The sequence below is a fragment of the Podarcis vaucheri genome (genome assembly GCF_965113315.1).
Source record: "Podarcis vaucheri genome assembly, chromosome: 6".
In the NCBI taxonomy this organism is placed as follows: domain Eukaryota; kingdom Metazoa; phylum Chordata; class Lepidosauria; order Squamata; family Lacertidae; genus Podarcis; species Podarcis vaucheri.
In genome coordinates, this window is record NC_138764.1 from 57,502,373 (window position 1) to 57,525,342 (window position 22,970).

General features: G+C 43.0%; 1 protein-coding gene across 2 annotated transcripts; it reads left to right on the forward strand.

Moving 5' to 3' along the window:
- Positions 1–12,276: 12,276 nt before the first annotated feature.
- On the forward strand, positions 12,277–22,821 carry LOC309535625 (type III endosome membrane protein TEMP). 2 transcript variants are annotated; one of them, XM_082228921.1, is made up of 5 exons: positions 12,277–12,480; positions 15,286–15,386; positions 16,677–17,184; positions 18,699–18,842; positions 20,463–22,821. In XM_082228921.1, the coding sequence occupies exons 2-5, from the start codon at positions 15,300–15,302 to the stop codon at positions 20,852–20,854; spliced, it is 1,131 nt and encodes a 376-aa protein (XP_082085047.1). In that variant the 5' UTR covers positions 12,277–12,480; positions 15,286–15,299; the 3' UTR covers positions 20,855–22,821. The 2 variants fall into 2 exon arrangements, with proteins under 2 accessions (XP_082085047.1, XP_082085048.1); XM_082228922.1 differs by lacking the exon at positions 12,277–12,480 and adding an exon at positions 12,492–12,713.
- Positions 22,822–22,970: the final 149 nt, after the last annotated feature.

Sequence of the window (22,970 nt, forward strand, 5' to 3'; positions counted from 1 at the left end):
TACGCCACTGCACCCCAGTGCAAGATTACCTGGGGAATAAATGCCATAGGGTTGTGGCAGTGGGCATAGTGGGCATAAACATGTAGCCTAAGTAGCATTTGAAAGTTAGAAGGTATTTAGTTAAAACAGAAACCCTTAGGTTCAAAGCAGGAGGACTGGGATTGAGGGTATTTCCAGATGGGAAGTGTCAGTGCGATATTGCAAACAGGTTTCTGGCAACTGTTTTGTTTTTTGTTTTGACTTATTAGAATTTGTCTAGAAGGGGTAAATCCACATGAAATGGGGAAAGAAATACAGTCTGGCATTTTGAGGCCAACAGTATGTGGATTCTAAGGATTGCTTGGGAAATTGTATATATTAGTCTAAACTTCATCCAAAAATGTGTTTATTAGAATAAATTTGTTAAAAAGTGCTGGAAAACTTTTATAACTTTTTTTCATTGAAAATTGCAGTGGAAATGTGGAGTAGTGAATTTAAGACTGGAAAAATAGCAACTAAGAGAAACAAATTTGACATTCTTCATACCGATTTGACACTGCAGAAAACTTGCATGCATGAGGAGCACTGATCCCCCAACAAGTCCCTGTCTGGAAGCACCTTCAGTCTCTGAACAATTCAAGATGAGGTTTTTTAGAACAAAAAAGACAGTACAAACAGGAACTATGATAACTAATCTGTCTAAACTTGCTGATGTGATCAGAATAAGCACTCCTTCCCTGAAACAAAAAATGTCAACAGCACACAGGAAAAAACATCAGGAAATACAAAGAAACTGGATTGCAATGGATTTTTTTGCCCTTCCAAGTAGATGAGATGCTAAAGATAAGTAATTAATCTTAATGGGTAAGCAAGATTATTATGTTCACAGAACTGGAGATCAATACAGAAAGCACACCAGAATAGGTGTAGGTTCATGTAAAATCTGATAGTATTTGGTGGATGATAAAAGAACCATCCTTTTTTTAAAAAAAAGCAGCATCTTTAAATACCTCAAAACTGGAGAAGGAGGCACATGCACCATGTGTCATGGGTTGGTATTGTTGGGCACCTGAGAAGGTCTACACCCCAACAGGGAACCCACTGCCATCCCATGGAGACCCCTAGCTCTACTCCCCTTCCTCCTTCCCATTGCTGCTGCCTGTTCAATCTGCCTTCACTTACCTTCTTCCTATGTGTGTTTGTGTGGATTGGGTCCAATGGGAGAGAGCAAGTAAATGGGTGGTGCCAACAGCATTAAGGAACAGGTGGTCCTGTTACATTCCAGTCTAGGAAGAAGTGAAAAAATCAAATGTTTACTTTCTTACAAAACTATTCAAAAGTCTTAGAACACCTTCTCTACTACCCCCGAGTCCCCAAAGTTCTACCTGGTTTTCACTGAAAGGGGAAATAACATATTAACAAACATATTAACTAACAAATCTTAGATTAAGGTAACTCTCAATCTCAGATTACCTTTCTCAGGCCCACTCAGGGAGGCGGTGCACTGAAGGCACCTTGCCTAAGGGAACCCCAAAACTTGGGGCCAGCACTGCAAATAAATTTAAATGAGTTCATTGCATTACTGTACACTTCAGAAGTTGTGGACAGATTCCATCTGAAGCTTTTTCTGTGAGGGCATCTGCAGATGTTAAATACAAGCAACAGGAGATTTTGTTCAAGTCCAGGGTAATTGACAAATCAGTTAAAGATTAACAAGTTCAAACAATATATATCCAAATTATTAAATAACTCAAATGCAAAATTCATCTTCCAACAAAAAGATGGGGCATGTCACTAAAATAGACATTCCTATAAGAGAAGAGGAAGGTAGTCAAACTAACACCAATGTTTTTAAAAGGGCAGAGGGGGAAGGACAGAAAATATTAAGCCTCTTAGCCTAACATTTGTTTTAGGTAAACTGGAATAAAGCACTGTTAGAGCATTAAATATCTAGAAGAACAAATCATAGTGGATGAATTAAGAAAATCATAAATATGAGAAAAATGAGGAGAATTGAAAATCCTTCTAAGAGCTCCTGCAGGCAACCTATTTATTGAGCATTTACCCTGAATTGATTGATTGAAGTTGAAAGTTTACACAACTTTTCAATGCATCTCCACATCACTTTCCTAGCCATAAAAATAATTTCTTTTTAAAAGTTGATTTGTTGTGCTAGGGCAACAGATCACATTAAACCTAAATTTTCATGTATGCATTTGATTTCATCCTGCAGAGTACTGCCAGTCTGGAGATGTTCTGAATGGCCACTTCCCTAGCAGGCAGGCAAAGCTATTCTTCCCCTCTCTCTCCTTGACACCTTATCTCTGATACTGAATTAAATTGTTTCTCTAGGTAAGGTGCCTGCAAATTAACCACCCATTTAGCTTATATAATGACAGTTTTAGTTTGCCTCATTTATTTCCTGCCTTCAGGGGTGTTGAGTTTTTTTTTTTTGTAAATGGGACTTAATACGAATGTTCACTAACTGAGAAGTTATTTTATTTTCTAAGTAATATCTTATCTACAATATGTGAATAATCTGATTGGAGCTTCCCTCCTGGGTTAATATGGGCTTTGGGGTGGGAATTATTTTTGTCAGGATGGGGAAAGCGTAAAAGCACCCTTCCCTACTCTTCTAATACTGTTCAGGGGTACGGGACCTCAGCAGGTATTTAAGCATGAAAAACTGTGCACATTAATTGCTTTGACACAATTAACATCATGTGGAGTTCAGCCCTAAGTTTCACTGAAATAGAAATGGGTATCAGAAGTGATACTTAGACCAGCCTCAGGCTTGGGGTCTGTCTTGCCCTCTGGACTCATCCCAGACCACACCTCTCATCCGCTCTGCTTCATGCCCACCTTGAATGTTTTGCTTTCCTGCAATGTGTCCTTGAACTCTAATGTGTGTTTTGCATTTACACTTATGCGTAACCAACAGTAGAGGAGAGGCTCAGGGTCATTTTTTTAATGTCATGTGCAAAAATGCTCAAAACAGTCAGCAGAACAGGCACCTGCTGGGTTAATCCCTTAATAAGCACCACTCCTCTCTTTCCCTTTGGAGAACACTTCTGTGTAAACATAGGGGCAGCTGCCTTGAAAATATAGTTTTGAAAAACCTGCTTGCAGTCTGACAACAATAGCGGCAAAGGCAGGAACTGACCTCTCCTTGACCCAAGTCTAGTTTAAGACACAGAAGGAATCTCAGGGTCTCTCTGGCAGAGTACACACATTTGCCTACGTATTTGAAGGCTAAACTCCAAGGAACAAATGAACAGGAATTGCTTCTCATCATCAAGAAGGCTGCTGCTATAATAACAAAGCAGAAACTGAAATATCTTGCTTGGCTGGTTATTATGAACTGTGTATAGTCACAAAAGCCACATAATGGAGAGGAACTACAAATGGTGCAGTGGGAAGGGAGGAGGGAGGCTTGTTGAAGCAGGCAGTTTTTGGATCTCTCCAGGTTGTAAAATTTTTAGCCATTCCCCACAAAGCCAGATTGATGGGTGCTTCCAGATAGGAGTTTATTGTGAGATTGGTGCTGAAATTGGCGTTGCTCATGTTTTCACACACACACCCTCCTAGAGCCACATACCATCCTCAAAATGCTAGCTTGTACTTTTAAAACCTTTGATCCAGATTTCTGTTTGCCATGGAAAACCCAATAAATAAAAATAACCCATTAAAATCTGCACTCACTGCCGCCGCCGCTGAATACCACCAGCACGCTTTTTTGATGTGTGGCTTATCACATGTGCAGTGACATTTTGATGGGTAGTCCCTATCCCCACATGCAGCGCCAGCTAGATCAGGGTGGCAGTGTGGAGCTGGCCTCCCTGCAGCGATGCCACTACCATACACTAGATAGGGACGGGAGGTGGTGGTGGTGAGGGCGGGGGAGTGTTCCTATAGTGTGCCCATGCTGCTCTGAACTCAGCTCCACCCTACAGCATCTTTCCAGCCCTGGTAAGTGGCAGTGATGCTGCTGCCAGAAGGCCACTACTGAAGTCCAGGGCACCCTACCAGCACCCCCAACCACATTCCTACTTCAGTTTGCTCCTGAGCACACACTAGCCATTTTGTTTCTGGTGGCCCAGACAAAATGAGCATTTCCAGCAACTGCTGCATGCTGAAAGTACTCCTGAAATATAAACCTAGTTTGTAGGAGTTATCCCCATGCAGTACATGTGAGTGATTATATCATAGATTATAAGTGCATCATATACACTGGTCTTTTCTTTTTAAAGAAATTAATACAGAAATATTGCACAAAACATCTTTCTTATTCATGTGCAAGCTTAAGTCAGGCAAATACCACTATGGTACAGGTATTAATAAAAGAACAACACCCTGCCTCCATTCTGCCCATTGTGAAACATGATAACAAAGTTTGGTATAACTTTCTCTTGCGCTCTTCATACTTCCTGGGAATTATTTAAGGGTGTGTGTCTAAAGGTACAGGAATACCTTTGCGTGTGCCTAGAACAGAAGAAGGCAATGGAGGGCAGGGGAAACCCCTGGAGACATTCCATCAGCCTTCACCCACTTGTGTGGATGGCAAGTGGTAGAATAGCAACCCACATCCATGACTGAAAAATGGGAATGGGTGGAAGCCAACATGCCAAATGTTCACATAAAAGAAATGGATCTGAATGATACGTTTACAATATAATATGCAGGGAGTTGGACTAGATGACCCTTGGGGTTCCTTCCAACTATGCAATTCTATGATTCTAGAAGAACCCTTATAGGCCCAAACTATCACAGCTGCACTCTTTAATGGAGTGTTGGATACCGTCCAAGGCAGATCAAGTAGTCCAGTGTGGTTATGGATCCCTCCAGTGGTAGAAACTAGAAATGCAGAATGTATATAGTGTTTACATTTCTGGTCTTGTGTGTGCATATCAACATTTATGCTACAGATTTCACCATAGTTACTTCTCTCCAGGGAACCCTGTAAACTGATTCTATGAGACGACAAGGTTAGATAAATCAGCTTTCTATGCACCACCCCTCACACTACAACTCCCTAGTTTATAACACTAGTAAACAGGTATGATATTATGATATGTGTATTGGCATTTTTTCTATTAAAAAACCCAAACTCCTTTCCCCCACTTGAATGTTGGGGTGTGGGTGCTTCCAGACAACCTGTTTATTTAGAATTAAGGTTGATTTGTTTCCAGGCACATTAAATAACACTGGTTATTTAATGAGCATGCATGCCGCTTTGTTTGAGGGGAGGTTAGAAGATATTGTGTAAAAGCACGAGTTAGCCAGTGGGCTTCCTTATGTCACTTTATCACAAAAAGTCTGCTTTCTTGGATAAGCAGATTTGTTGTGCAAGATCAACTTGAATTGTGCAACCTGATAAGTGATTGAATTCCACCTGAATAACGCAACAAGTGAGCATGTTCCTACTCAACCAAATGTTCAACCTATTCAACCAAACGTTTGGAAGGTGAGGGAATTTCTACTGAGTGGGTCATTTATATTGCTGCTGTGCTCTGTGGTTCAAAGTCCCAGAGAATGATGTGAAGAGGTGGCAGCTTAGTTTACTAGGGCAAATGGGGCATGGCCCCAACAACCTCAGTCTGATCTTAGCCTTCCCTTATCACCCAAGAGGTAGGGCATGAATTTTTATGAATTGAAAATACTTCTGTCCTGCCTTTTGACTGTAGTTTTCAAGATGGCTTACAAAAATTATTTGAAACAATTATCATATCATCGTAAATTAAAGGCCAGTATTGAATCCAGCAAAACACATCCATGAAACATACACACACAAAACATAACTACAGCCCCAAATCAATCAAGAAAATTAATAAATATTGTTAAATGTCCTGGGTGAATGACCTCCCCACAAACAAATCAGAACAAACACTCAATTAAGAGCAGAATCCTATAACCTCTACATCAGCTTTTGTGCAAGCAAATCAGGATGAATGCTCAAAAATGAACAGATTATTTTTACCTAGTGACATCAAAGTGGTCATCAGTTAAGTAATGTGAAAAATAAATAATGCAGGAAATGCTTCATCTGTTGAATTTCTGCCACCTATGCAACAGCTAAAAGCATTGGAGCCCTGCCAGCAGCAAACTGACAACCCCAAGCTAAAAGGTAAAGGTAAAGGGACCCCTGACCATTAGGTCCAGTCGTGTCCGACTCTGGGGTTGTGGCGCTCATCTTGCTTTATTGGCCAAGGGATCCGGTGTACAGCTTCCAGGTCATGTGGCCAGTGTGACTAAGCCACTTCTGGCGAACCAGAGCAGTGCACGGAAACGCCGTTTACCTTCCCGCCAGAGCGGTACCTATTTATCTACTTGCACTTGATGTGCTTTCGAACTGCTAGGTTGGCAGGACCCCAAGCTAAAAGGCTGCATCAAATAATCTTTGCTGAAAGAATGTAGGGGGTGTGTTTATACAAACAGAGAACAGGAACAGATCCTGGCAAAGGGAAGGCTGGTTTGCATTTGGGAGGAAGCAGAAAGATTGGGGCGGGGAGAATTTTCAGCATATTTCCCTTTTCTAAGAAAGAGTCAGGTGAATCACAACCCTAATAATTCTACATTATTGCTAAGAGGAAGTTAGGAGCTTGGCTGCCAGGTGGCTGCAAGAACATAAAGGGCGCTGACAGGTGCCATTGTCCTCTTCACTTCTTCCTGCTTCTGATAAGGGCAGGAGAAACCTAATATTTTTCTTGTATCCTTTCCAAAGCAGCGGCCAGTCATTCCCACCAATTCTAATTCCTGGTAAACTGATTATATTCCTTGTTCTCCATCACATTTCGAGCTTGCTGTCCTGGGCTCCTTTGGGAGGAAGGGCAGGATAGAAATGTAAGAAAGAAAAAAAGAAAGAAAGAAAGAAAGAAAGAAAGAAAGAAAGAAAGCCTACCACAGTCATACCTCTGGTTGCGTTCGCTTCATGTCGCGGACTTTCGGGTTGTGAACGTGGCAAACCCGGAAGTATACACTGCGCGCACACGCACAGAAGTGATCTGTCCACTTCGCACAGTGTGCAGAAGCGCTCTATCGCGCTTCTCACACGCGCAGTAGCGGCTCTCTATTTACGGACTTTTACTATTTATGATTGTGTTTGTAAGTAGAGGTACCACTGTTATTCTAGTTGGTTTCAGTATGTGTCTTGTGTGTCGTTTGGGGGGGGGGTGATACCTCATCCTTCACCTCAGGCAGTAAAATATCTTGGGCCAGCCCTGAAGTGGTGTGTCCACAATGAAGTGATTTCAAAAACACCAAACATACCCAAATCATGTGGCGTGTCTTAATACCTTCGTGTTCGAACAGCTTAGTTCTTAACGTTTTGGCTCCTGAACGCCCCAAACCCGGAAGTGAGTGTTCCAGTTTGTGAACTATTTTTGGAAGCTGAACGTCCGAAGGGGCTTCCGGTTGGCTGCAGGAACTTCCTTCAATCAATCAGAAGCCGTGCTTTGGTTTCCGAATGCTTTGGAAGTCAAACGGACTTTCGGAATGGATTCTGTTCGACTTCCAAGGTACGACTGTACTTAGAAACAACCAGGGCTGCTCATACTTTGTTTTGATGAAGTCCCCTGCAGATTATTCTTTGTCCCCTCCAGTCTGATTTTTAGTCTCATTTCTGGTGTGTGGTTTAAATTAATAATAAACAATTTCTGTTAATTCCCAGAAACACAGTGATAGAAAAATTCAATAACCAACTTGAATGTCATGATTTTGTGGGGCTTCTTTCTTTTTTAAAAATGTTGTTGTTGTTTAGTCATTTAGTCGTGTCCGACTCTTCGTGACCCCATGGACCAGAGCACGCCAGGCACTTCTGTCCTCCACTGCCTCCCGCAGTTTGATCAAACTCATGCTAGTAGCTTCAAGAACACCATCCAACCATCTCATTCTCTGTCGTCCCCTTCTCCTTGTGCCCTCCATCTTTCCCAACATCAGGGTCTTTTCCAGGGAGTCCTCTCTTCTCATGAGGTGGCCAAAGTATTGGAGCCTCAGCTTCACGATCTGTCCTTCCAGTGAGCACTCAGGGCTGATTTCCTTCAGAATGGAGAGGTTTGATCTTCTTGCAGTCCATGGGACTCTCAAGAGTCTCCTCCAGCACCATAATTCAAAAGCATCAATTCTTCGGCGATCAGCCTTCTTTATGGTCCAGCTCTCACTTCCATACATCACTACTGGGAAAACCATGGCTTTTACTATACGGACCTTTGTTGGCAAGGTGATGTCTCTGCTTTTTAAGATGTTGTCTAGGTTTGCCATCGCCTTTCTCCCAAGGAGCAGGCGTCTTTTAATTTCGTGACTGCTGTCACCATCTGCATTGATCATGGAGCCCAAGAAAGTAAAATCTCTCACTGCCTCCATTTCTTCCCCATCTATTTGCCAGGAGGTGATGGGCCCAGTGGCCATGATCTTCGTTTTTTTGATGTTGAGCTTCAGACCATATTTTGCGCTCTCCTCTTTCACCCTCATTAAAAGGTTCTTTAATTCCTCTTCACTTTCTGCCATCAAGGTTGTGTCATCTGCATATCTGAGGTTGTTGATATTTCTTCCGGCAATCTTAATTCCGGCTTGGGATTCATCCAGCCCAGCCTTTCGCATGATGAATTCTGCATATAAGTTAAATAAGCAGGGAGACAATATACAGCCTTGCCGTACTCCTTTCCCAATTTGGAACCAATCAGTTGTTCCATATCCAGTTCTAACTGTAGCTTCTTGTCCCACATAGAGATTTCGCAGGAGACAGATGAGGTGATCAGGCACTCCCATTTCTTTAAGAACTTGCCATAGTTTGCTGTGGTCAACACAGTCAAAGGCTTTTGCATAGTCAATGAAGCAGAAGTAGATGTCTTTCTGGAACTCTCTAGCTTTCTCCATAATCCAGCGCATGTTTGCAATTTGGTCTCTGGTTCCTCTGCCTCTTCTAAATCCAGCTTGCACTTCTGGGAGTTCTCGGTCCACATACTGCTTGAGCCTTCCTTGTAGAATTTTAAGCATAACCTTGCTAGCATGTGAAATGAGTGAAATTGTGCGGTAGTTGGAGCATTCTTTGGCACTGCCTTTCTTTGGGATTGGAATGTAGACTGATCTTCTCCAATCCTCTGGCCACTGCTGAGTTTTCCAAACTTGCTGGCATATTGAGTGTAGCACCTTAACAGCATCATCTTTTAAAATTTTAAACAGTTCAGCTGGAATACCATCACTTCCACTGGCCTTGTTATTTGCAGTGCTTTCTAAGGCCCATTTGACTTCACTCTCCAGGATGTCTGGCTCAAGGTCAGCAACCACACTACCTGGGGTGTACGAGACATCCATATCTTTCTGGTATAATTCCTCTGTGTATTCTTGCCACCTCTTCTTGATGTCTTCTGCTTCAGTTAGATCTTTACCACTTTTGTCCTTTATTATGGTAATCTTTGTACGAAATGTTCCTTTCATATTTCCGATTTTCTTGAACAGATCTCTGGTTCTTCCCATTCTGTTGCTTTCCTCTATTTCTTTGCATTGCTCGTTTAAGAAGGCCTTCTTGTCTTTCCTTGCTGTTCTTTGGAAATCTGCATTCAATTTCCTGTATCTTTCACTATCTCCCTCGCATTTTGCTTGCCTTCTCTCCCCCGCTATTTGTAAGGCCTCGTTGGACAGCCACTTTGCTTTCTTGCATTTCTTTTTCATTGGGATGGTTTTAGTTGCTGCCTCCTGTATAATGTTGCGAGCCTCCATCCATAGTTCTTCAGGCACTCTGTCCAGCAAATCTAAATCCTTAAACCTGTTCCTCACTTCCACTGTGTATTCATAAGGGATTTGGTTTAGATTGTATCTTACCTGTCCAGTGGTTTTTCCTACTTTCTTCAGTTTAAGCTTGAATTTTGCTATAAGGAGCTGATGATCTGAGCCACAGTCAGCTCCAGGTCTTGTTTTTGCTGACTGTATAGAGCTTCTCCATCTTTGGCTGCAGAGAATATAATCAATCTGATTTCGATGTTGCCCATCTGGGGATGTCCATGTGTAGAGCCGTCTCTTGTGTTGTTGGAAAAGCGTGTTTGTGATGACCAGCTTGTTCTCTTGACAGAACTCTATTAGCCTTTGCCCTGCTTCGTTTTGATCTCCAAGGCCAAACTTGCCAGTTGTTCCTTTTATCTCTTGATTCCCTACTTTAGCATTCCAATCCCCTATAATGAGCAGAACATCCTTCTTTGGTGTCACTTCGATAAGGTCTTGTAAGTCTTCATAGAACTGGTCAATTTCAGTTTCTTCAGCACCAGTAGTTGGTGCATAAACTTGGATTACTGTGATGTTAAAAGGTCTGCCTTGGATTCGTATCGAGATCATTCTATCATTTTTGAGACTGCATCCCAGTACAGCTTTCGCCACTCTTTTGTTGACTATGAGGGCCACTCCATTTCTCTTACGGGTTTCTTGCCCACAGTAGTAGATATGGTAGTCATTCGAACTGAATTCGTCCATTCCCGTCCATTTTAGCTCACTGATGCCCAGGATGTCAATATTTATTCTTGCCATCTCATTTTTTACCACATCCAACTTACCCAGGTTCATGGTTCTTACATTCCAGGTTCCTATGCAATATTTTTCTTTACAGCATTGGACTTTCCTTTCGCTTCCATGCATATCCACAACTGAGCGTCCTTTCGGCTTTGGCCCAGCCGCTTCATCAGCTCTGGATCTACTTGTACTTGTCCTCCGCTCTTCCCCAGTAGCATGTTGGACACCTTCCGACCTGAGGGGCTCATCTTCCAGTGTCATAACTTTTATATGCCTGTTGTCTTTGTCCATGGAGTTTTCTTGGCAGGGATACTGGAGTGGCTTGCCGATTCCTACTCCAGGTGGATCACGTTTGGTCAAAACTCTCCACTATGACCTGTTCATCTTGGGTGCCCTGCTCGGCGTAGTTCATAGCTTCTCTGAGTTCTTCAAGCCCCTTCGCCACGGCAAGGCAGTGATCCATGAAGGGGTTTTTAAAAATAAAATACATTAAAAATGTAAAAAAATGAAAGAAAGAAACAACCCTCCATTTTGTACTGGAGGTTCTTTTCCGAGAGCTATAGAACAGGCTGCTTCTGCCACTGGCCTGGCAAAATACTAAAGATAAAAACATGGAAAGCCGTTATACAATAAGGGACAACAGGGTAGTTTTAACAGAACCAGAGAACACTCACAGTAAATTGTACTATTGTTAATTAAGGGAACCCGTTTCCTCTCAGACAGCTGGAGAAGCCACCACATCCCTAGACCAGGGGATCCAGCCACAAAGTAATTCCCCACCCATTCCTAATGACACTCTGTGGTCAGCTATTTTGTGAGTGCTCTGTGAACCCTTACAGAGAACACTTCACCCTTGGGGACCCCAGAGGGCAGAGCAAAAGGTGTGGGAGGAATTAAGGGAATGTGCTTCTTGCAACCAGCCTGGGCGGTTCATTTTTTCCTCAAATCCCCACAGCATATAAGACAGGGTGGAGTGTGTTTTATGCTTCCCTCTTCCACAAAAGTTGGCTCTCCTTTGCACACTGTTTCCTGTTCTCTGCCAGACGGCAGCAGCTTCCTCTACAGCTGGTCTAAAATGGTAGCACTAAAGCAGAAAGCAGGAGCGGGCTATGGGGTGGGGAGAGGAGAGGTTCAACAAAAAAGTCAAATGCTTGGGTGAACTGTACTTTCCCACCCATATGGCTGTGTTAACACAAACTAGTATAGATGGAACACAGTTGGATGTACACAAAGAAAAAGCACAACACCTTCAGGGTGGAATTCTGCTTGCAGATCACCGTGAAATAGCAACATTTGTTTGTAGTGTTAACCCTGCCTGCCGGAAAACCTCCATGGTGTTCAATGGACAGGGCACCTATTTGATATTTTATTATAAGCAGGAACAACCTAGGAGACCCTCACAAGATGTGCAATCTGAACCACACAAGTACAACACAAAAGACATAGGAAGCTTCCAAATACAGAGCCCAGAATATTGAGCCATCTGTCTCAGTATTACCTCTACTGATTGGCAGTAGCTTTCCAGGGTTTCAGGCAATGCGTCTTTGCCAGCCCTACATGCTTGGGTTTGCATCTGAGGCATTCTGCATGCAAAACATACAATCCACCACTGAGCTATAGCCCTTCCAGGAATACTGGCCTCTTCCACACAGAAATACCCTTTGTATATCCTTCAGGATTAATGTGTCATTCAGAATTAATGCAGGCATCCATGTAAACAGTTGTACAAGTTTGCACATGACCTTTATGACTTTGTTTCTTGATCTGTGGGCAAACAGTGCCTAATGGGCACCTCCCTTCCTCCTGTCCTAGGACCAGAGCCTTATTTTGGATCCTACCATGTCCCAAAGACAAGAGGTGCCGATTCCAGTTAATATGTAACTGGCTTCCTTTACCTTTCACCTTTTTCACATTCACCCTCCATTTTCTTGAGCACCTGCCACTCCCACAGTATACAGACCCAGGAAGAGAGAGAGAGCACACACGCAAACTGGCACAGTTCCTGAGGTAAATTATTTTTCTGCCTGCAGGGAATATTTGGGGAAGAGTGAGAACCTGGCAAAGGGAGTAAACATTTTAAATTGCAGTAACTCTCCCTCATGGCAGGACTCCCTGTGCTGTTTTGGTGTGGGGGTTCTCACCTAACTCTGGCAGTGCCAAACTGTGTGGAGGCAGGGGTGAAGTCGCCTTGGGCGTGGTTCAGAATTCAAACGCCAGTCTTCCTCCTTTTTTAGCACAAGGTAAGCAATAATATGCTTCTGAGATTTTGTATGCCTTGGATACAACAGTGTGAACAACTGCTGTTCTCGCCGTGTGTAAATGCAGCCTGCAGAATGAGTGCAGGAATCTAGTCCTGAAAATTTGGCTGTCTTACAAAGGGCACCTATTAGAATCGGCACAACTGCTGTATCTGTCTAGGCTCTTCTCTTCATTCATTATGATTGCTTTGCTAGTCTTTGAGCTCAGATGCTTGCCATCTGTCCTGTTTCTGTACACTACTTGATTTCCCCGTTTCCTGTTCAGGTCTCTGGCACTTGGCCATTCTCCGTTCCAACCTCAATGTGATCTTTCAATGTTCTACTATTCTTTTTAAGGGCAGAGGGTGCCTCCAGGCTGTTAGTATTTTGCAGGAGGTATTGAAGTGCATTCTCAGACTTTAGGGTCTTGTGCACATTTGAGTATTATTTAGCTGTTCGCTTGCTTACAGCCCTGCCCAGTTGGAATTAGACTGGAGTGGTTCACACCTGCACATACTTGAATTTGTGTATCAGGAGTAATTTCAGCCTTTCCCTTTCATACCCTTTTGTGTGCGTCCCTGCCTTCTAATTTGTTGATTCCATTATATGCCGATTAAGTATTAACAGAGCATGCACACAGATAATTTTCTGTGCAATTTGTGGTTTTGAAAAATTTCCCTGCCCAAGTAGTGTGCAGAGACACACAGTCAGGCAATTGACGTGTTCCTGAGCTGTGGCTATGCTCCTGAGGCGCTCTTATTAGCTTGCTGGGAAAGAAATGAAAAAAATTGTAAATTCTCAGTGCACTTTTCAGATTGCTGCCAAATACATCTGGTGTAGGATTTTTAAATGTAGTCTGTTTGTGCAGTTTTGTGGTTTGTGCAAATCTGGGGGACCAAAAGGGGCAAAAATAATCCATTCAGGAGTGCACTGGAAATAGTTATGAGGACAGCTGGGAAAGAAATGTACGTACTGAGGAAGTAGTAGGCATGGACAGGCGAGCAACAGAAAGTGACAACTGAGTCACTCACCCCCCAAACACAGAAAAATACTTTATGTGACCCCAAGTGAATTCTCCCCATATTGAGTAAACCCGGATTTACCAGTGGGGGTGGTGGGGATGCATCAAGTTGTGTGTTGTAAGGTCATACTGTTGTAAACAAAAATTGCCCTTTTCCCTTATGGGGTATCCAAGAGCCCATATAGAGTCCTTACATAGGTTCCCTATTGGTAGGAGAGAATAACAGAGACCAACCAGAGACTATTGAGAAGCAAAGCAGCTAGTAAGCTTGATCTTTATTGATCTGTTGCAACAGGGTGCTCCCTTCACACGCAGGAAAGGAGGAGGACCCAGAAAAATGGTGTGCAAAGCCTTATAAAGACTTTTGAAATTCCCATCCTGTAGATCAAGACCACCCCCAGAAACATCATACATACATCACAGAAGGGGTGTAACCTAAGACCACCCCTCAGATACATCACACCTACATCACAAAAAGGCGGTCCAAAATAAAAAAAATTAATATTGTTTTTCTCCTGTTTTTGTTTATCTCCTGTCTGGCAGGTTACTTGATTGGATTTCCTGGGTAGCCTGGCCAGTCTTTTGTAATGATAAATACTTAGTTCCTGGGCCAGGTCACAGGCTCACACCCTATTCAAACACAGACATGATTTGTGAAGGGAAAGACAATGGGGAGGCTTTTCCATTTTGACCTTGCAGAGAAAGGATTTGGTCAGTTTAGGAATCAAAATGGTTCCAGGTTGGCCTTCCTGTGCTGATCTATGTATCTGCTTGGTTGGTACACTTATGAACATTACCATATATCTAAGACCAGAAAATTCCTATTACAATACACAAATTAAATGGGAATGCAAAAGGCTGCAAACACACAGTAAGCTCCAGCATGCACAAGCTGTTTGTGCAATTCAAGTGCTCTGTTGCCCTTGTGCAACAAATCCACTTTAAAAAACAACAGACCTCTTGAAATTTGAAAAGTGATGATTAGGAAAGAGTGGGATAAATGAATGATTAACAAGATGTGTGAACATCTCACAAGCAAATCAAAATGACTGCTCATTGTCATATAACCACTCAATAACAAGTCAGAATGAATGCTCAACAAAGACCAGACTACCGTGTAAGCTTTGTGCAAACAAATCAGAGTGAATGTTGAACAAGCACTTTATCTGGAGGAACTCAAAGCTCATGGCTTTTAGATCTTTTATTCATTTTGTACTTCTTCCTTCAGTTTTCCTCTCCAACCTGATGTCTTGGCTTTAACTATGATTCTAATCCGCTAGAATGGACTCCTGATACCAAATTAGTTTCTGAAGGCCAGATATTGCAAAGTCCACCCATACAGTTCATTTCCCCACGTTAACTGCAATACAAAGGAATCTGCATTCACAGCTACGGAGTTGAAAGGCACCAGCATTTCTTAATGATAGAGAAGCACCCTGAAAATTGCTGTGCCATATCCATCCTACCCACATCACCCACTTCTTACCATGGAGCAGGTCTCCAGGATTCTTGTGTCACCAACTGTGCCATGGCATTCCTCCCTTTCTTTTACAGCTTCCTGAAGCAAAATGAAAGATGCCTGGTATTTCTGGGTCTCCAGCATGCTCTGGGTATGGACTGTTGCATCAGGACATCCCTGCAATATTGACAAGCAGGTAAGCAAAATATACATGTGTATATAGTGAAGAATAATCTGAAAATTCTGCATCCTGGAAGATCTTGATCAGTTTATCTGATTAAAGGTTGGCTGTATGTGATAATCTCCAGATTTTTCAGTTCCACTTCCCACTTTTTTAAAAAAGTTATGCATTCTAATAACATTCACAATTAAAGCATACACTATTGTAAAAAGTAAAGGTAAAGGTACCCCTGCCCGTACGGGCCAGTCGTGTCCGACTCTAGGGTTGCGTGCTCATCTCGCTCTAGAGGCCGTGAGCCGGCGCCGTCCGAAGACACTTCCGGATCACGTGGCCAGCGTGACGAAGTTGCAGCTGGCGAGCCAGCACCAGCGCAGCACATGGAAACGCCGTTTACCTTCTCGCTATAAAGCGGTCCCTATTTATCTACTTGCACTTAAGAGTGCTTTTGAACTGCTAGGTGGGCAGGAGCTGGGACCGAACGACGGGAGCTCACCCCGCCGCGGGGATTCGAACCGCCAACCATACGATCGGCAAGTCCTAGGCACTGAGGTTTTACCCACAGCGCCACCCGCGTCCCTATACACTATTGTACAGAGGCTTATTCTTCCAATGGTTGTTATTTATATACGATAATGAACACTGTCATGAACTGTGTCCTGTAGCCTGATCCAAGGCTCAGAAGTCAGTGAAAGTGAACTTATTTCCAAGTATGTTTGCACAGGATTGCAATCCTAGTGAAATAACGATTCGAGACATAGCTTGGATTTAACTAAACTGGATCAATATGTGATTTAGCTATTCAGCTTTATCAACACTAATCCCCATACTGATCCCTGCTACTCTAAAGGGCAGATTGGGGAGATTAACAAGGTCAACAGGAGTGCAGCCCAAGTGAAGGGTTGGTATGCATAATCTCTGCGTAATTGATTTTGCCAGTACTCCTTTATGCATTTCAAGTATGTCACTAACGTATGTGTGGGAAATGTCAGCTTGCTTCAGCTTTAGAGCACTCTAGTTCAAATTTAACACTTAAAAAAAAAATTACATGAGATGTTGCAACCTGCAAAACATGGTAATTTGCTAACAGTAGAATGCAAAAGCAGCCTTTAATTTGAGCATCTATATACTTGGCAGTCAGTCCCAACCACTTTTAATTGGGGTGAAGGCAAGCTGCAGAAGCTTTTCTGTCACCCAGTAGCTAAATGATTCTTTTAGGGAAAGATCTCAACCCAAACTAAATAATTGATTTGAATGATGATGCTTGAATGTCTTGTGGTTTCATGTTGGTACTATGATGTTTCACAGGGATGGGCAGCCTGCAGTGGAAAGAGCCTTCTCCATGCTCCAAAATCTCTTCCCAGACATATCACCAACCTGGACCTGTCTTTTAACTCATTGATAATGCCCAGACATGGAACATTTCTGAGAAGCTTCCCTTCTCTGCATTCTCTAAACCTCTCCAGCAATACCATTCCTACTCTCTATCCTGGCCTCTTTTGTAACCTGGGTGCTCTCCACCTCTTGGATTTAAGCAGTTGCAGCATTTCCAACATGCACTCAAAGAGCTTCCTGGGCTTGAAAAACCTTCACATACTGCTCCTGAAAAACAATAAACTTCAGTATCTGGAACCCTCTGTGTTTCCGGTCTCTGGAAACCTCATCCATCTGGACCTGCAGGACAATGAGCTGTTATATTCAGCTGAACTTGCTCAGTTACTTGTGCAAAGAATCTACCATGTTGAGCTTCAGGGGAATCCCTGGGTGTACAGTGCCTCCATCACTCCTTCCCAACAGGGACTACAACAAACAGAAGGTGAGTCAAGCAATGGGAAGTGGGTTGTCGAATGGACAGTACTCAGAAACACAGATGTTCAAACCAAAACAAAAAAAAAGCAGCAGGTTGAATCCAGCTAGAAAGCACTGTGGTTCTCTGGGTATGATAGAAGTTTATAAAAGGGCTAGTTAAAAGAAAAGCAACCCTTCTACCAAGGAAACTGGCAGAGCAGTGGCCTGTCCTCTTCAACCAGGCCACTCGCTTGCCCATATGCAATGCTATACTGTATGCCCCTGCTTGAGGCGTATAATGGGAAAACATGCACACAGTCTCTGATAATTGGTTTCTAAATAATAATAATAAAAAATTATTATTTATACCCCGCCCATCTGGTTGAGTTTCCCCAGCCACTCTGGGCAGCTCCCAATCAAGTGTTAAAAACAATACAGCATTAAATATTAAAAACTTCCCTAACCAGGGCTGCCTTCAGATGTCTTTTAAAGATAGGATAGCTGCTTATTTCCTTCACATCTGAAGGGAGGGTGTTCCACAGGGTGGGCATCACTACTGAGAAGGCCCTCTGTCTGGTTCCCTGTAACCTCACTTCTCGCAATGAGGGAACCGCCAGAAGGCCCTCGGCGCTGGATCTCAGTGTCCGGGCTGAACGATGGGGGTGGAGAAGCTCCTTCAGGTATACAGGACCGAGGCCGTTTAGGGCTTTAAAGGTCAACACCAACACTTGGAATTGTGCTCGGAAACATACTGGGAGCCAATGTAGATCTCTCAGGACCAGTGTTATGTGGTCCCAGCGGCCGCTCCCAGTCACCAGTCTAGCTGCGGCATTCTGGAGTAATTGCAGTTTCCGGGTCACCTTCAAAGGTAGCCCCACGTAGAACGCATTGCTGTAGTCCAAGCAGGAGATAACTAGAGCATGCACCACTCTGGCGAGACAGTCTGCGGGCAGGTAGGGTCTTAGCCTGCATACCAGGTGGAGCTGGTAGACAGCCGCCCTGGACACAGAATTAACCTACATCTCCATGGACAGCTGTGAGTCCAAAATGACTGCCAGGCTGCGCATCTGGTCCCTCAGGGGCACAGTTGCCCCATTCAGGACCAGGGAATCCCCCACACCTGCCCGCCCCGTCCCCCAAAAACAGTACTTCTGTCTTGTCAGGATTCAACCTCAATAATAAGATTAAATACTCCTGTAAAAAAAAAAAGAGGATACAAAATAGAACCAATGGAGGGCAGGTTTTCAGTGTGTAACTGAGTACACCCAATAAGATGTGTTCATGACAAGCTCTGTGCACAACTGCAGTATTTCTGCTTATATTGAGGGAATAGAGGCTTCGTATCTGACTAAATGAAGATTGAGGAATAATCCCAGGAAACCAAGTCGATTTAGGCAGTCTCAAACCGGGAGGTGGGCAAAAGGTTTTGCCTCTCATAAAACCACCTAAGATTTGTATTATCTCAATGGAATGAACCTAGGATGGAAAATAAACTGTAATCTCTCAGTGTGAATGGACACTAACAGCTTTTGTGTCCTCTAGCTGAGCTGATCCATGATTCACGCCTAGAGCTCAAGACTAAAGAGATTAGAACTCTGGACTATCAGGACCAGGGACACAGAAGAAAAGTGAGGGCCCCTCCGGATGAACATTCAACTACCGGTAACCTGACATCTAAAAATTACAGTAAGTGAAGCAAGACAGGCCACTTCCAAAGTGTAACCATTTTCAGGTGGGACTGAATAACATACCAGCAGATTCAGGTTTTAATTGATGTAACCCACCCTGGAATCTTAGGGTGAAGGGTAGGCAATAACTAAATAAATAAATGCAGGTTGGGAGGTCTTGAACAACAAATGTGCTTCCCCCAAATACTGGACTTTTGTGGTTAGGAAAGTGATGGGAAAATACACAGGAAAGCATGGCATAACACAGGCTTCCTCAACCTCGGCCCTCCAGATGTTTTGGGCCTACAACTCCCTAGCTAGCAGGACCAGTGGTCAGGGATGATGGGAATTGTAGTCCCAAAACACCTGGAGGGCCGAGGTTGAGGAAGCCTGGCATAACACTTGCTTGACCTAGCGACATATAACCTCCTTGCAAACAAAACTGTATGAGTGTCCAAGAAATAGCCAATGTCATCTAACCTCTCAGCAACCTTGGGGCAAACAAATCACGACAAATGCTCAATAAACTGGGGGTCCTTCTGATGAGCTATAACACCCATTTTATAATTTTTGCATTTGATATTTTTTCTCCACCGAATCCCAGAACTATCACTCGCTGGTGTTCCCCTAGGAGAGCCTTCTGTGAGAATGAATTAGAGTCGCAGTCACCAGTGCAAACAGCATGTGTTAGGGAGGCCAATTCCTGCTCGTTTTTTGCTGATCCAGGCATACTGAGATGATTTGGCAGGGCTGAGAGGTATCCCATTCTTATTAAAACCATAAAGGGTAACTCTAAACCCTGGTAATGAAAAATGTTTTTAATGACATGCTTCTTTCTGTGTTTCCTGTTTACCGGCATTGTTGCTCACAACAGTGCTATATGAAAGCAGGAAATCCTTCCTGATGGTGGTGGTGCTTGCAACAGTCATTTACAAATGAGATAATTAGCTGATTCTAGCTACCAGCTTCCACACAGTTATGAGAAGCTTGCAATGATGATCCCAAGGCAGGCAAAAAACCTCAAATCAACCCAACCCTAAAAGAGCCAAATCTCTATGAATGCCTTGATCCACAAATGAACAATGTAGAATTTTAGGCTTTGTTTTGCTCTAGATTAGTTAGCTGGGGCTGGATCTGCAGATTACTCTCAGCAAACTTTCTTCCAGTCACATTGTGCTGTTTTATGCCACTATTGTATTAAGCCAATATTAGATAACCTTGTAGAAGGGAAGGATCAGGCACGGAAGGTCAGTGACAGGCTCCACTGTAGTCCCCGACTCAGTGAATGAAATGCTTGCTATACTACTCTGTGTTGACATCAATAACTTCCAATTTCAGCTTGATATGCTTAGTCCAGGAATGGGTGCCACTTGCCAGGGAGAGTGGCTCATATCTCCAATGACCTCTGTCGCTGTACTATTTTCATCAAAGAAAGGACATAGGACTATGGTTTCCCCTGTTCACACCTATTAAGAAAAAAGACAGAGGTGTGCCATGCAATTCAATGCATGCTTACTCACTTCAGTGGGATTTATTCCTGAGTAAGTTTTTACATAGGTTTGTAGTCAAATATATTTCCTGAATGAGAACATGGGTAGTGAGTATTTTAACTATACACCAGCTTTCCTTTCCTTTGCAGCCTCTACTAACACACTTCCCCCTGGAAAAGTTGCTCATAGCTGGCCATACTTTGCTGCATTTGTGCTTTCAGCTATCGCCATCTCCATTGTTATTGCGTTGGTTGCTAAATGCAAATTGTTGCAGAGGAACCGTGCTAGCTACAACCATCAACGGCTGCCTGATTCCCGCTCCATTGGAAGCAGCCATGCTGAGGAAGCTGACATGGATGTGGCCTATGGGAGGAACCAAGGCATCCCTAGAGTAGCTGGGTGTCCTGCAGAGGATGATGATGGTTTCATTGAAGATAACTACATTGAACCCAATCAAGGCTTGCAGGAAGAAGAAGAGGAGGAGGAGGAGGAGGTGGCAGAGGAGAAAGAGAATGAATTGGAACCCCATTTCAAACTTTGAGAGGATATTAGGAACCAAGCACCAATTTGTCATATTCTCCAATACCTTATCACCCCATTTTCTAGGAGCTTCCAGTTATCTCATACTTGTTACAGATTCTCCTACCTGCTCTTTGGCTTCAGACCAATATCTGATCTACAACCCTTAGCTTCTTGCTAACAACTATATTTTCCCATTTTCTGTACACTGAGCTGCAGTAGCTTCTCAATACATTTCATTTGTGTAATTTGAGGTTATCCATGGATTACCTCCCACATTATTGTGTACTAGACTGCAGGTTTAGGCTATTGAAAGACAGGCAGAATTTTAATGAACCCAGCCCACTGTGGAAGCAGTTTTTAAGTGTAAAAAACCCCACATTATGTGGTGTTGTTCTTTAAAGTCCTAGCACACACTTGATCAGATAAATATTCAAGGTACATGAGGAAAAGCTGCATGTAGTAGAGGTGGGGAGAATGGTGAAAAACAGCTTTCCCCAAACTGATGCCCTCTAGATATTGTTGGACAACTCCTATTGTACCCAAGCTAGTGAAGAGGAAGAGCTGCACTGATCCACAGAAAGCCAGACTAAAAAGTAAAAAGTCCAGACTAGCACGCATCATTACAATGTTTATGCATGGCCTCTCTCTAAAACCAGTGTCAAGTTTCTTAATTTTGTAGTGGTTCCAACGTATTTCAAGATGGAGTGGAAATTGTGATAAGAGCCTTGCTGTGAGATTTTTGGAAGATATGTTGCCAACATGTGGGAGAGAGATGTGCCTAAACAAAGAAGTTATTCTAAGGATAATACAGGAATGTGCTAGGAGGGACACTTGGTTCATTCACATATTGTTTGTGGCCAACATTTTTGAGTGTTGCCTGCGATAAGTGAGAATCCCATGTACAGTGCTGCAGGCAAGCAGCTCTAGGATGCAGCTCTTGCAAACTTTGTAGGAATTAGTTCAAAACAGAAGCAGAATTACAAGGAGCATTGCAGCATCTCACTTTCTGCTGCCACTGGCATCACTCACACCAGCAACACTGCTTGGACTGAGGCAGAGGTGTGTTTTGCTATCTAGGTTTTGTTTCATACCCTGGGCTGCACATTGTACAACCAGTGTATATAATTCCCTTATACAATCTCTTTTATCTGTGTATCAAATGATATTTATGCTTTCAGGTAAGCCATCCACTCTGTGCCTGGTATAATTGAATTGAGAACTGCCCATTACAGTGACTTTAGAAATGTAGCAGCAATCCTTCCTCTATTTTCTCATTATTCTTCCTTCTGATTGTAGTTTTCTTCAACTACCAGTTGACCACTGGTAGTTTCATCAAGTGTTCAGCTTTAGAACCTCTCCTGTTTGATGGAAGATGTTCAGATGGTAGTGCATCATAGGCCCTTCAGATTGTGTGGGCATGTACACCTCTTCCCTGAAGCTGTGCTTCTGTCAATATAGCTTTTTGCCAGTACTGAAACCACAATGATTTCACTACTGGAGAGTCTCCTGTTTTCTCATGTCTGCTATCCTTTTCTGGGGATGATGGCAAGGTTGCTCCCATTGCAGCCAGGAGTTTCTCCCTTCTCCTATGAGAGGGCTTTGTAGCAGGATCAAGCAAAGGAAACAATGGCACATGTTGTAGAATCAGGTATAGCCTCATAAGCTCCAAATCCTATGTTAGTGCAAAACAAAAAATCTTGCCCCATTTGCGGTTTCAATTCCTTCCTGATATGGCAATGTCAACCCAGTGTTGTTTTGGGTGAACTGAATAAGGCTTTGGGATCAGAGAAGGCAATATGTTTCCCAGTGTGTGAACATCACCTTTATTACAGTAACTGTATCAATAAGAAATTGCTCATTTAAGTGATATGAAAGTATTTCTAGGATGAAATACAGGGGAGAGTTGAATGGAAATTATCTCCACCAGAATCTGTGCAGTGGTGTGGCTGTTTCATAATTAAATACACTCCAGTGTTTTTAAACAAATGATAATATTGTGAATTTAACCCTGAAAATTGGATCATTTGGATGTTTATTCTCAAGGTTTATAAGATTGTACACAGTGTTTTCCAAACAAAACAAAACACTGAGCTGCACCTTCTCTTTACTTCTCTACAGCAAGGGGATTCTGTGCA